Source organism: Colletotrichum gloeosporioides (genome assembly GCF_011800055.1).
Source record: "Colletotrichum gloeosporioides strain Lc1 chromosome Unknown consensus_13, whole genome shotgun sequence".
In the NCBI taxonomy this organism is placed as follows: domain Eukaryota; kingdom Fungi; phylum Ascomycota; class Sordariomycetes; order Glomerellales; family Glomerellaceae; genus Colletotrichum; species Colletotrichum gloeosporioides.
Window position 1 is genome coordinate 340,355 of NW_025544658.1, and position 13,007 is coordinate 353,361.

At 57.0% G+C, this 13,007-nt stretch overlaps 4 protein-coding genes across 4 annotated transcripts; 2 read left to right on the forward strand and 2 right to left on the reverse strand.

The window, feature by feature from the left end:
• Positions 1-1,060: 1,060 nt before the first annotated feature.
• On the forward strand, positions 1,061-1,933 carry GCG54_00002521 (uncharacterized protein; the record flags this gene model as incomplete). Its single annotated transcript, XM_045402611.1, has 1 exon — positions 1,061-1,933. The coding sequence occupies one exon, from the start codon at positions 1,061-1,063 to the stop codon at positions 1,931-1,933; it is 873 nt and encodes a 290-aa protein (XP_045269229.1).
• A 385-nt stretch (positions 1,934-2,318) lies between these two features.
• On the reverse strand, positions 2,319-6,830 carry GCG54_00002522 (ATP-dependent bile acid permease; the record flags this gene model as incomplete). Its single annotated transcript, XM_045402612.1, has 1 exon — positions 2,319-6,830. The coding sequence occupies one exon, from the start codon at positions 6,828-6,830 to the stop codon at positions 2,319-2,321; it is 4,512 nt and encodes a 1,503-aa protein (XP_045269230.1).
• A 1,182-nt stretch (positions 6,831-8,012) lies between these two features.
• On the forward strand, positions 8,013-9,881 carry GCG54_00002523 (Cytochrome P450 monooygenase 3; the record flags this gene model as incomplete). Its single annotated transcript, XM_045402613.1, has 6 exons — positions 8,013-8,255; positions 8,309-8,345; positions 8,397-8,573; positions 8,634-9,314; positions 9,374-9,771; positions 9,837-9,881. 6 exons carry the CDS (start codon positions 8,013-8,015, stop codon positions 9,879-9,881), a joined length of 1,581 nt encoding a protein of 526 aa, XP_045269231.1.
• A 123-nt stretch (positions 9,882-10,004) lies between these two features.
• GCG54_00002524 (uncharacterized protein) lies at positions 10,005-11,767 on the reverse strand (the record flags this gene model as incomplete). Its single annotated transcript, XM_045402614.1, has 4 exons — positions 10,005-10,832; positions 10,967-11,187; positions 11,455-11,566; positions 11,690-11,767. 4 exons carry the CDS (start codon positions 11,765-11,767, stop codon positions 10,005-10,007), a joined length of 1,239 nt encoding a protein of 412 aa, XP_045269232.1.
• Positions 11,768-13,007: the final 1,240 nt, after the last annotated feature.

The window sequence follows — 13,007 nt, forward strand, 5'->3', positions numbered from 1 at the left end:
ACATAGTTCACGAAATTTGAAACCGCAAAATTTCCACACTAACAGACAGTGAAAAGCTTCAATTCGTCCTCGCCGACCTCAACACCGCGCCGAGTCTTGGCGGACAACATCGGTAGGCTCGGCACCGCAACTCCAGCCAAGCCCCCCAAAGACAAGCGCGAGAGCGACGTTGAGGCTCATCATGATGAGCCGATGGGGGATAACGCATTGTGGTATAGCCCAGCTGGACGCTCAACTCCAGACGCCGTCCGTGCAAGGCAACCCCTGCCGGCGAATGTGTCAAACTGATGAACGGCCTGCCGTTCGGTTCCTCCCGAGCTCCTCTCCTGTTGCCCTACGGGCTGGACCACTCCGGCTCGGAGTTCCTGTTAACTCTGCATGGCCCCCAAATGAGCTGCATCTTGGAACCCTCCTGGTTCGGCGATGCTGGCTACAGCTCTCATGAAAGGATCTGAACATTGCCTCACCAAAACCTTCAACCTCATCATTCAATTTCTCTCGGAACAATCTTGCCGAATCCTCAAGAAAACACCCGGGACAACCGGGCCCTGACTGGGGCCAGCAGTTCACGGACACCGGAGTCAGCGAGGTGTGCGAAAAACTCTAAATCGCCCTGCTTGAGTCGTGATCCCTGCACGATGCCTCCTATTTTCCCTATTTTCAGACTCCTCGGCTCCGCCACAGCAACGGGATGGCACTGGTCGCAATTAACTCAATTCCAGCCCCTCGGGTCCGCGGGGAATGAGGCGACGGGGAGATTGGCATTCTGACAGGTTTTCCATCCTTGTAGGGACGAACGGCGTTCTAGAAGCGCGCGCGGGAGACAACAACAGATCGGCCTATTTAACAACAGGCCCCCATCCGTCTCATCTCACGATCTTCTCTCTTCCCTCCTCACCCACCGCCTTTGCTTTCCCACAATCGCAACAAGTGTCTCTCACTTCAGTCCCTCACTTTCGTGAAAACCCCCACACTCATTTTCCAGAGCTCCAGTCACACCACATTCTTTTCCTTGTCTTTTACCCATCAACAACCCCCGTTTCACCAAACGCCAGCCAACATGAAGGTCAACGCCATCCTCTCCGCCGCTGCCCTCGCCGGCTCCGTCTCCGGCCTCGCCCTCCGCCAGACCACCCCCATCTGGCAGACCCTCCCCGCGACGCCGGACCTCCCCAACCCCATCAGCACCACGACCGTCCCCATCAACGGCATCAAGATGTGGTACCAGAAGTACAACGAGAAGGCCGGCGCCGTCCCCATCGTCATGGACCACGGCGGCCTCGGCTACTCCGCCTACTTCGGCGCCGTCATCTCCCGTCTCGTCGCCAACGGCCACTACGTCATCGCCCTCGACCGCCGCGGCCACGGCCGCACCACCTACAACAAGGACGACGTCTTCACCTACGACCAGATGGCCAAGGACATCCAGGCCCTGCTGACCGAGGCCGGCGTCAGCACCTACAACGTCGTGGGCTGGTCCGACGGCGGCATCACCACCCTCGCCGCCCTCATCGACGCCACCCTCACCAAGCCCATCAACAAGGCGTTTGTCTTCGGCGCCTCCGCCAAGCCCGACCAGACCAACGCCACCTTCAGCGACACCGCCGTCTTCACAGAGCTCGTCTCCCGCTGCAGGACCGAGTACGGCACCCTCCAGCCCGGCGCCAACTTCACCGAGTTCGCCACTAAGGTCTCCGTCATGGAGGGCACCCTGCCGCAGTTCACCGACGCCCAGCTCGGCGGCATCGACGGCGCAAAGGTCATGATCGCCGGCGCCGAGCACGAGGAGGCCGTCAACCTCGACGTCCCCGGCATCCTGAACAAGGCTATCCCCGGCAGCAAGATGACCATCCTCACCGGCGTCAGCCACTTCGCGCCCCTCCAGGACCCCGACCAGTTCACCAAGGCTGTCGAGGACTTCTTCAAGGCGTAAAAGCTTTTTTCTCCTTCTGGCTGAAATGTTGATTCTGGCTGAAATGTTAAACGGGGCGTTCTTGGGGTCTGTTTTTGTATGATTTCTTTTGATTTGGTATAGAGGGTACGAGAAGGCAACTTGTGTACGTCAACCTTTCAAAGCATGGCGGGTGTTGAGAAGATAGCTTCAATCCAGCGACTGGACAAAACCAACGTGGTGTCTCCCTTTTATGGTGTGAATGTTGCGCTACGCGCTATCGGTTCCATGGAAGAATGTGACATCAAGCTTGTGAAAAATGACTAAAATTCAAACTGGCTAAGATGATGACCAAAATCTATACAACCCCCCGAAATCTCCCAACAAACTTCATATATATATGCCAACAATATCGAATGCAAATCGTCTACTGATTCAAGCCTTGCGTCGGCCCGTGCTCGGCCACCTTACCCTTATCCAAACGAATGAAGTAGTTGGCATCTTGGACTGCCTCGAGACGGTGGGCAATGGTGATGACGGTGCTGGTTGTCAACTCGTTCCTCAGCACCTCCTGCACTCTAGCGGCCGTCTCCTTGTCAATCGACGCCGTCGCCTCATCCAGCACAACGATCGGGCTCCGTCGGAGGACAGCCCGACCGATACCGACGAGCTGACGCTGGCCCTGGCTCAGGTTCTTGCCGCCGCCCTCGATATGCATGTAGAGATCCCAATCGGGACCCAAGACGCGATGCAGAACTCCGATGCAGTCGACATCGGTATACTGATGCAGCGGGTCGAGGTTATCACGGAGCGTGCCGGGGAAGAGGACCGGATCTTGCGCGACGAAGCTGACTCTCTGCCGCCACACGTGGACGTCTACATCGGAGAGTTTGTACTCACCGATGCGGATGCAACCCTCGGACGGGTGGATCGTTGCGAGGAGCGCGAGGGCCAGGGTGGACTTACCAGACCCTGTTCTACCCAGAACGGCGCAGGTCGATCCGCCGGGGATGGTGAAGGTGGCATTTGACAACGAGGGATCAAGGTGAGGTGCGTACTTCAGTGTGACGTTATCAAAGCTAACGTCGTCAACGTGGTGAGGCCAGCTGGCGGGAGGTTTGGTGTCTCCGCAGGGCTCCTCTGGAATGTGAAGAAGCTCGATTACACGCTCAACGGACACAAAGTCCATTTGAAGGGTACCGTACTGCTTACAGAGGTTGTGGGTTGCCTCGACGAAGGACGAGGCGGTGGTGAGGACAAAAGCCGTCAAACCCGGCGACAGTCCTTTGTAGAGCGCGAGGAGAGTAAGCGCAAAGGTCGAGAGGGCAGATAGGGCGTCGAATCTGTACATCAGCCAAGCCTGCAAGCTCCAGTAGAAGTGATCCATCTTCTGAAAGGCGTCGGTGACCACGATGTTCATGTTCTGGAAGTGGTGCTGGGCTTTGAAGGCACGGATCGTCGCCAAACCATCAAGGAGAATGCCAAAGTTGGACATCAGCGGGCTCAGCGAGACCATCTCCAATCTTCGCAGACTTTGCGACGTCGGTAGGAAGCGCATGAAGACGTAAACGAACCACAGAGTCATTCCGACGGAAAAGAGAAGGAAAAGCGGGGTAACGGAGGCAATGACTACCATACTCGAGAACCAGGCCAGGGACCACCAAGCCACCTGTTGCAAGGGAGACATGATACCTCCGTCAATCATACCAATATCTGAGACGAGGCGGTTCATGAGGCGTCCGACGGGAGTGACGTCGTAGAACCGGAAGGTGGCCCGGCTGACTTTCTCAATGACCCGGCGGAACAGGTTCTTGGCGGCCTTGTAGATCATGAGCAGGGCGAGACCTTCAGACACGGTGAAGATGAGAGCCTGGAAAATCGCGATTCCCAGATAAACAAAAAGCCACGGGCGCAGGTCGTCGTCGGGGCTCGGGAGCTGGTCAAAGAGATGGGAAAAGTCCACGCCAGCCGAGGCGACCTCCACAGAGGTCTCTTCGTTATACGACTCGCCCCAAGCCTTGAGAAACCAGTAGTTGAGGAGGCTGCCCAATCTGAAGAGACCAAAGACGAGCACAAGCGCGCCCCACCACTTAAGCTTGCCCGCCTTGATATAAGTCCAGTAGACAGACAACATGACTCCGCCGTGGGCTCGGTGCTCGTCTTCAATGAACTTGGATGGGATCGCAGCGTTCTGCTGAGTCTCATCGATCGTGTTCTCCTGCTCATCTTGATAGGCCGTCTGGTCATCATCCTCAAGGAGGAACTTCGCGATCTCATTGGATGCCTCTTCCGAGCTCAAAACGCGTGCCGTGCCGTCGACGATTTCGACCATCTGCTGAGCGAGATGGAGGCACAAATCGACTCTGTGAGTGACAAGGACAACCGTGCGACCTTCCACAAGAGAACCCTGGAAAAGCTTCTTGACAATGGACTCGGCGGTGTTGTGGTCCAATGCAGCGAGAGGGTCGTCCAACAGTAGCACCCGCGACTGGCTGTACACAGCTCGTGCGAGCGCGACTCGGGCTCTTTGACCACCCGACAACCCGATGCCATTCTCGCCCATGTCAGACAAGTCGCCATGCTTGAAGTTGGCCAGGTCAGGAAGCAATGCACAAGCATCGAGTACTTGGGTGTACCGAGCAGCGTCGAAAGGCGCCGAGAACAAGATGTTGTCGCGAATGCTCATGTGCTGAAGCCACGGGGATTGAGCGCAGAAGCCGATCGGTTCGGTTGGGATAATAACGTCGCCCACTAGGCGATCCAGTTCTCCGAGAATCGCCTGCAACAGCGCCGACTTTCCTGAGCCAACCTTGCCGAAGACAACGGTGAGACCCTGGGGAAAGGTCAGGTCGAGGTTTCTCAACACTGGACGCTCATATCCAGGCCAGGCAAAAGAGGCCTTGGTGAACTTGATGTCGTTGGTCAGATGGTCAGCGTACACGCCATCCTTATCAGGCTCGCCCATGAACTGTTCGATACGGCCCATGGCGATAGATGCGTTCAAAACTACGGTGATAAGGTTGGGCAGCTCCTTGAAGCTGGTCTCCAGCATGGCAAACAGTTGAAGAGCTGGGAAGGCCACGTCGACGGTGAGAGTCTTGCCAGCCAAGAACGTATAAGCGAAGAAAGTAGCCACGGGGAAAAGGGTCCCGGAAGCGATGTTGATGGTGGCGATGGCAATCCTCCAAAGACCCGTAACGATTCTGGTGTTGAGCTCGTGCTGTCTGGTGACCATGATGCTGTCCAGCCACTTGGATTGCCAGTCATACCAGCGGAGGTGTCTGATGCCTTCAACAAACTGGGATGTCGATTGCAGCCTTGCGTCCGTTGCAGCCCTTCGGAGGCGTTCCTTCTTGAGAAGCTGTGCGATGAAAATGGTGTTCAAAACTTGCGCAACAATGACGCAGGCCATGCCCAAAATACAAGGCCAGCCGAGGAGCTGCCAAACGAGGACGAAGGACAGGATAAACTGAAGCGGCTTCGTGACGAGAGTGGGAAATTCCCAAAACCGCTGGGCAACCTCGTAGACGTCACTCCTCATGAGGTTCAGGATCTTTCCCGTGGTAGCAGGCTGTCTGTGTTCTTGCACCTTCTTGTACTTGGGGTTGTTCTTCTTTGGTGACCGGAACCAAGACATGATCTTGCGAAACCGGCTTGCAGATTCGCTTTCTGCGTTGCTGTCGTCGGCGTCGTCGTGATTGGCATCGCCATTTGCATTTCCGTCGCCAGCAAGCATCTGCTCCGCAGCAGGTTGACCGAAGAATTTCCGAGAGAGGGTCTTAGCGTAGAGGGTGGTGATCATCTCACCTCTAGATCTCTCGTAGCAGCGTCTCGAATACCATAGCTGGAAGACCGCCGACTGACAAGCAGCAAGACGGACAGCAAGAATTGCGATTGCGTAGAGAACAGATACCTCCACGTTCTGATCGCCGCCTTGGATTGACTGCAAGAGCTGCTTCAGCAAGATCGGAATAGACAGGTTTGCGGCGGTCTCGATGATTCCTAGGCACGACTGGATGATGAGGTCCATGCCATTGGCCGAGATGAGCTTGGTCATCATCGAGCCACGAAGATCGCGGAAGAGGGTATGAAGCCGGTCATGCTGGAAATCGAAGGGTAGCTGCCAGACGTCCTCATCGTGGAGCTGTTTCTCGGAGCCCCTGGCAATCAGAGGCCCCATCCACGATACCGTCATGAACTTCCATAAAGTGAGGTTATCTTCGGGGCTGCGAAGTTCGTAACTGGGGTCGGAGTGAGCTATACCGTCGTCACCAAGCCGGGGGTCGCGCATTGGCATCGCAACGATGCCCATGAGTGCGACAAGGCTGATCAGAGGGTCGACGACTGTGGGGATGGAGATGTAACCGTGAAGCTTGTAGCTGAAAGCGGTCGAAACGATACCGCAGGCAAATATGCTGAGATACAGGCAGAGGAGAGTCTTTGGGGTCTTTGACGGCCGGTCAATGGCAGTGATGAGAACTGCACCGACCCAAGGCATCAGGTCCGAAATAATGAAGAGGTTCCGCGGAGGAGCCACTGCTGCAAAAGTCGCCTGAAGCAGCCCGGCTGCGGCAACGACGATGAGATAGACGGTCCAATGCGTACATTTCTTCTTCTGAGGGGTGTGAAAAGCGCTTGAAAAATGGGATTCCTGGGCGAAGGCACTGCACCATGACGGTCTATGGCGTATCAGCGGACGAGCAGCGACCAGACACCACAGGAAAGCTGCTATGGCGGCGCGAACGAGGTTGGTGAACTCCATGACTTTGACGGCATCGAGAGATTCTGCCGAGACCCAGGAGGCGTTTCCAATCTTTGCATGCGGGAAGGCATGCAGAGCCGGAGCTCCAAGCACATCTTGAAGGGCTGCATAGCCGTACAGGGCCACGCGTTGGCCACCCAGGTTGCGGGCATCGTCAAAGTTTGCAGAGCTGCCCATGACGGGTGAGAAGTGTGGCAGCTGGCTAACCAGGATTGCAACGTGTGGTACCGTGGTTGCGGCACCATTCAGGCTTCAGCCGCGGGGTCGTGAGCCAGAGGAGACGTTGAGGTTGCTGGTTGGAGGTTTGTTGACTACGCGCCGTAAAGGTACAGGTCGTACGGGTACAGGTTCCGATTCACCGCTTCAGGTCAATTCGCTAAGGTAGTTGATTACTGCGCCAAATCCTGCTGCACCTGACCTCTCACGTGAAATCTCCGGTTAACAGCATCGTGTTTCGTGTAGGCGAGGCCATGGTCCGCATCCGGCCGGATTTTATATCGCAGACGGTTGAAAATCGAGGTGTAGACAAAAACGACTGTTCAAGACACGGAACCGGTTTTGGACAAAGGGAAGAAAGACAGGCGACGAACCGGAGGGGCCCGACGCTTCCAGTTTACCGCCGCTCAGGAACGGGGATGGTACGGAGCCGAGTAAGACAAGATTAAACGCCGATAGTGTGCTTCTGCGGTTGATGACATAATGGCCCACTTGGGGGCCAAAACAGGTGGTCATAGCTTTTGGTTCATGCGCGGCGGGACGGAAGTACCTCGGCTGTCGGCAGTGGTGATACAGATGTTCCGAGAAACCATCTCCAGGTCCCGAACAAAGACGACCTTAGGTAAGCGGACTGACTGCAGTCTGCAGGTTCATCTCTTTCAAGCAGCGGCCAATTTCCATTGGATACGAGACACCCCACAATCCGAACGCGAACCCGACCGTCCACCCATGTCCCCAGGCCCGTCAAACACCAAGGATCTGCATCACCAAGCAATCCAAGCATCGCGGTTCCAACTAACGCCCTCCCACGCGAGTGCTACTGTGCAGTGTACACCAACATCAGTGGACCCTTGGCCACCGCTGCTCTAATCAAAGGCGCTGGAAATGCGCTTATGCGGGGAGCCATGGCCCGTCGTCGGTGGACCTGTTGGCGCTGGCCCTCAGGGGCTCGCGACGGACCATACGCCGTCTGCCGGTCCTACGTAACCCCCATTGCCCATGCCGTCCCGACCTCAAGCGGAACCCATGCTGTGTTGCGCTTCCAGAAGATGGGATCGACTACATAAGGCGAGGGTCCTGTCAGTTCGTCTGTAGTACCAGCCCCTCCTCCCCGTCCCGACTCGCATCGACCATCAACCCATCATGGCCAACGTGACCGAAGCCCTCGCCTCGTCAGGCGTCTTTGACCAGTACTTATCGAAGCACTTGCCGGCAGCTACTGCGGGTTTTGTGTTTATCCTCTTCGCCTGGTTAGCGCAGAGCTTCTTCAAGAATGACCCCTTGGCGAACGTCCCTGTCGTTGGAGGACAAGGAGGGGCATGGAAGAAGCGGAAGGAGTTTGCTGCGGGAAAAGGCTCCGACTACTACATTGAAGGTTACCGGAAGGTGAGTTCTCTGTGTTATTTTGGCGCTGATGGCATCGCTAATCTATCTTACAGTTCAAAGACAGCATCTTCCGCGTTAGCACTTTGAGGAGTACGTCTGCCCCGCGCTATCCTACCTTAGCATCCCGCTAACTTGCCGCAGAGCGTGACACTATCTGCGTCCCGCCAAAGTATCTTCCCGAATTGAGGAAGCTTCCCGACGATGTTCTCAGCTTTGACGAGGCCATTCATGAGTCCATGCAAGTCAAGTACACCAAGATCGAGAGTGACACGCCTCTCGTGGTACACACCGTGAAGGCCTCATTGACTCCCGCACTCCGTAGGTTGCCTGTCATCTTCACATCCAACGTAAGAACTGCCACACTAACACAAAAGTCAGCCCGCCTCAATGCCCTCATTTCCGATGAAGTCGTCGAATCCATGCGCCTCGAGCTCCCGCAGTCCACCGAATGGACCGAAGTCAACATCAACGCCAAGCTGCTCCGCATCATCGCCATGGCCTCCGGCCGTGTCTTCATCGGCCCCGAACTCTGCAGAGACGAGCGCTACATCGACGCCTCCATCAACTACACCATCGACCTCATGACCGCAGTCCACGTCGTCGCCTTCCTCCCTGGTCCCTTGCGCCCCATCCTCGCCCGCTTCCTGCCCCAGGTCAAGCAGCTGAACCGCCGCATCGCGGAGGCGGAGGCCGTCTTCCGCCCCATCGTCGATGCCCGCAAGCAGGCCAAGGCCACCGGCGGCGACGACTACCAGGAGCCCGACGACATGCTCCAGTGGATGATGAACGCCCAGTCAAAGTTTGGACAGTCGACTAACCGCCAGCTGGCGCAAAACCAGCTGGGCATCAGCTTTGCCGCCATCCACACCACCTCCTTGACAACGACCAACGCCCTCTACTGGCTTGCCGCGAAGCCCGAACTGATCCCGATCCTGAGAGATGACGTCCAGCAAGCCCTGCTCGAGTCTGGCGGCCAGTTCTCCAGCCCGGCATTGCAGAGCATGAAGAAGCTCGACAGCTTCCTGCGCGAGGTCCTCCGATGCTCCCCTCTTGGCGCCGGTCCGTTAAACCCCCCTTGCCCAAAGTCCCCTTCTACAAAACTAACAACCACACAATAGGCTCCTTCTCACGCAAGGTCCTCAAGGCCATCAAGCTCCCCAACGGCCAAGTCATCCCCCCAGACAACGTCATCGAAATCCCCGCCGGCGGCGTCAACCTCGACGACGAGATCTTCCCCGACGCCGACGTCTTCGACGCTCTGCGCTACTACAAGTTGCGCCAGGCCAAGGACGCCGCCGAGTCCGGCTCCAAGGCCGCAGAGGTCGTCGCCAACAGCCAATTCGTCAGCGTCGGCACGTCCCACCTCACCTTCGGCTACGGCCGCCACGCCTGCCCCGGCCGCTTCTTCGCCGTCAACGAGATCAAGATGATCATGGCCAACATCCTCTGCAATTACGAGATCAAGCTCCCGGACGGTGTCACCGAGAGATACGAGAATATCAAGTTTGGCGCGGGTGTAAGTGGAAACTCTTTGTTTTTTCGATGCAACATGAGATGATGGCTGACAAAATGGAACAACAGTCTGTCCCCGACCCCACGAAGACTGTCATGATCAGGAAAATCTAAGTGGTTGTGTTTGCGGCACATTTCCAATCTCTTTCATCACACGCAGAATCTCAGAATGTCATTATTTCTTAGCGCGTAAAGCATCCATAGGGTCGGGTTATTAGGCATCACAGGGGTATCAATTCAAACTTCCATCTCATCAACACTGATCTGCTCCATCATGCTCTTCTTGGGCCACTCAATCCACGGCCTCCACTCGTCGTCGATAACCTCGTCAACCATAAGCATCACCCCCATACTCCACCCGGAACACGCCCAGTCGTCCCGCCGCTCACACATCCGTGACAAGGCCGCAAAGTGCGCCAGTATAACCAGCGCCGTCGCGTGCCCGCTCCCAATCATCTCGATAAACAGCGCCGGCAGCGTGACGCACCATCCCCACACACCCCCGGGCATGGCATCCCCGTCGCCCGCCGCCGAGACGATCTGATGCGAGCGCCGCAAGCTCTCAAGCGCCAGCACGCACACGCTCTGCTCGTTAATAACATCGTGAAACGAGGCGGGTACCTCCCTTGCGAGTGCCGTGACCGCGTCAAGCCGCCGCTGGAACGCGCTGCCGGCGTTCATCATGCCGGGAGGGATCTCGGGCGAGCGCAGGAGCATGTCCAGCGGGCCGCCGCTCTGGCGCCACTCCTCGAGCGGCTGGAAGTCGAGGATGCCCTTGACGCCGTGCAGGAAGCGGAAGGACTGGGCGACGTCGCCGAGACCGACGGCGCGGCCGACCGTCTCGGAGTGCGCGACGGAGTAGACGCTCACGATGAAGATGAGCGAGGCGAGGAAGAAGTAGGCCTCGCAGTTGGATTTGTCAATGTCGTTGAGGCGGGCGGCGAAGAAGCGCAGCGCGAGGTTCTGGTGGTGCACCGAGATGAGATCCCACTTGCGGCGCTCGGCCGGGTGGACGTGGGCGTAGTGCAGCGCTGCGACGGCCAGCAAGCCGTGCATGAGGAACTTCTTTGGAGGTTGTTAGGGGGTTGTTTTCCATATCGAGATAGAGTTCTCACCACCAACCAACCCATGGGCCAGGGAGGGGAGCATCCCGGGGAAGTGGGCAGTGGGCAGAGAAAGGCAAAAAAGACAAAACTTACATGGGAGCATGCCATCTCGGGAATAGCCGTCTTCCACAGCTCCTCAGTGCAGGCATCCGACGGCAGGGCGTTGCATGTCACGGTGCTGTAGTGGTGCATTAAGCGCAGGCTTTGCAGCCAATCCTCCGATAGGAGGTCCAACCCTGGATCTGGGGCCGCTGAGCCGGCGGAGGAGGCAGAGTGGTGGTGTTGGTTGCGGGGGTCGACGAGTGCCGGGTCGCCTGCGTATGGTGACGTGCTATTCACTTTTCTCCCCGAATGAAAGTTTGCTCGTTAGCCAAGCGCCCCTCGGAACGTTGAGGGTGACATGAACGACAGGCACATAACACGCACCAAAGGAGGTGCTTGCAGATCGCCGTTCATCCTGTTGAGTACTCACCTGCTGTGGGTGTAATACTGACATCGCTTGCAGCAGCAGCTGGAGCCGGAGCTGGCGCTGGCGTCGGCGCTGCCTCATGCGAGGCTTGTATCGGGACGTATCCTCCTACTCCAGGCGACTTTGAGGTTGTCGTTGTCGGCGGCGTGAGAGGCGCGGTCACGGCCGGGTGAGTGTCCAAAAGGCTGCAATGCGCGCCGTGTGCGACGCAGCGGTGGCATGGCCTGTTCTCATCGCACTGGAAAAGAAAAGAACGCGCGTCAAAAAACCATCTCGCTCTCTCATGTTCCAAGCTAAGCAATTCTTGCTTGAACTTCAACTTCCTGCGGCATCACAGTTCATCGTACCTTGACACGGCGGGCTTTGCATCGCACGCACCCGTTCCTCGACTTCTTGTGCCCAAGCCGTCGGGTGCGTTTCTCCATCGTTCAGCGACTGTCGCCAACCGACTGGGCGGTGTGCGAAATGACGTTCTTTGCGTTGGTGGATCGCTAGGGAAAGTGAGGTTGCGGCGTCCTCGTCAACGGCGACGGCGAGAGACGGGTTCGGGTTCGTATACGAGCGGTAGCACCGTGGGGGGGGAGTGTTCAGGAAACGAAGGGCCTCGAATCAAGGGGCCAGCGATTTTAAGAGAATGCGAGCAAATTGGTCCTTTACGACCCGCGGGGGCTCCTCCCCTGCCCCCTCGAGCAGTTAGCCTATGAGGGCATCGGGCGGTCCCGAATACGGGACTCGCAGCGTCCACAGGGCGGTGCAACGAAGAGTGATTTGTGGCATTCGTTGCGCTGATCAAGGGGGTGCCCGCGGGAGATTGCGGGGAATTCTTGCTAGGGCGCTGGTGGTGAGCCGCTGAGAGATGGCGGAATACGAATGCGGGGCGTAAGGATGACGCGAATCCGAAGGTTTTGGCCGCTTGGTTTAACATGGCTCGGACGGGAGAACGTTTGCTTGTTTGAGATTGAGTGCTGCACAAGAATGCGGCAACTTGCAAGACTTCTTCCTTTTCGTGTTTGAGGAGAAGCAAGTATGCGATGGTGCGAACTTCATCGGGTTTCTTTTCGCAGCGAATACGGATGGGTATAGTTGACATCTTTCTGTCGCAGTATACGCGGATTTGGACGTGGCCGTGGCTATGGCTGTTCATCTCTTCTTGAGACTCGATGGAAATGCGGTGATCCTTGCGGCGGTCGGCTCTCCGGCATGATCAGTCAGGGAAACCCATCCCAACGCTCTTCAGCCTGGCGGTTTGAGGAACCGACCCCGAGGAGTTTGTGAAGACATAAACGCCGAGCCGTGCGAAGATATCGGCAGCTTCGTACAACCCGAGAGCTATGAGCTGTCGTTTGGTGAGGTTGGGGAGGTCGTTGGTTCATGGTGCTGACGCCGGTGATCGTCGACGCTGCAGTAGCGTGCAGGACAAGGTAGGAAGCATGACGGTGAGATTTTGGTTCGACGCGGGCGGACAAAGTGTTTTGTTTGACGCCAAGCCGGAGGTTTTAACAGCGGATGTCTTGATATGACCGTATCCAGGTCGTTTTGCGTATTGGTGATGATGGAAGGTGTGAATACGAGCTGCTGCACTAACAATTTCTCCGAGTCCTTATCTTATCGCTCCCAGCGGTGCGTGGTTGAGCCAGGAGCTCTTACCTTCCTCGGCTTCTTACC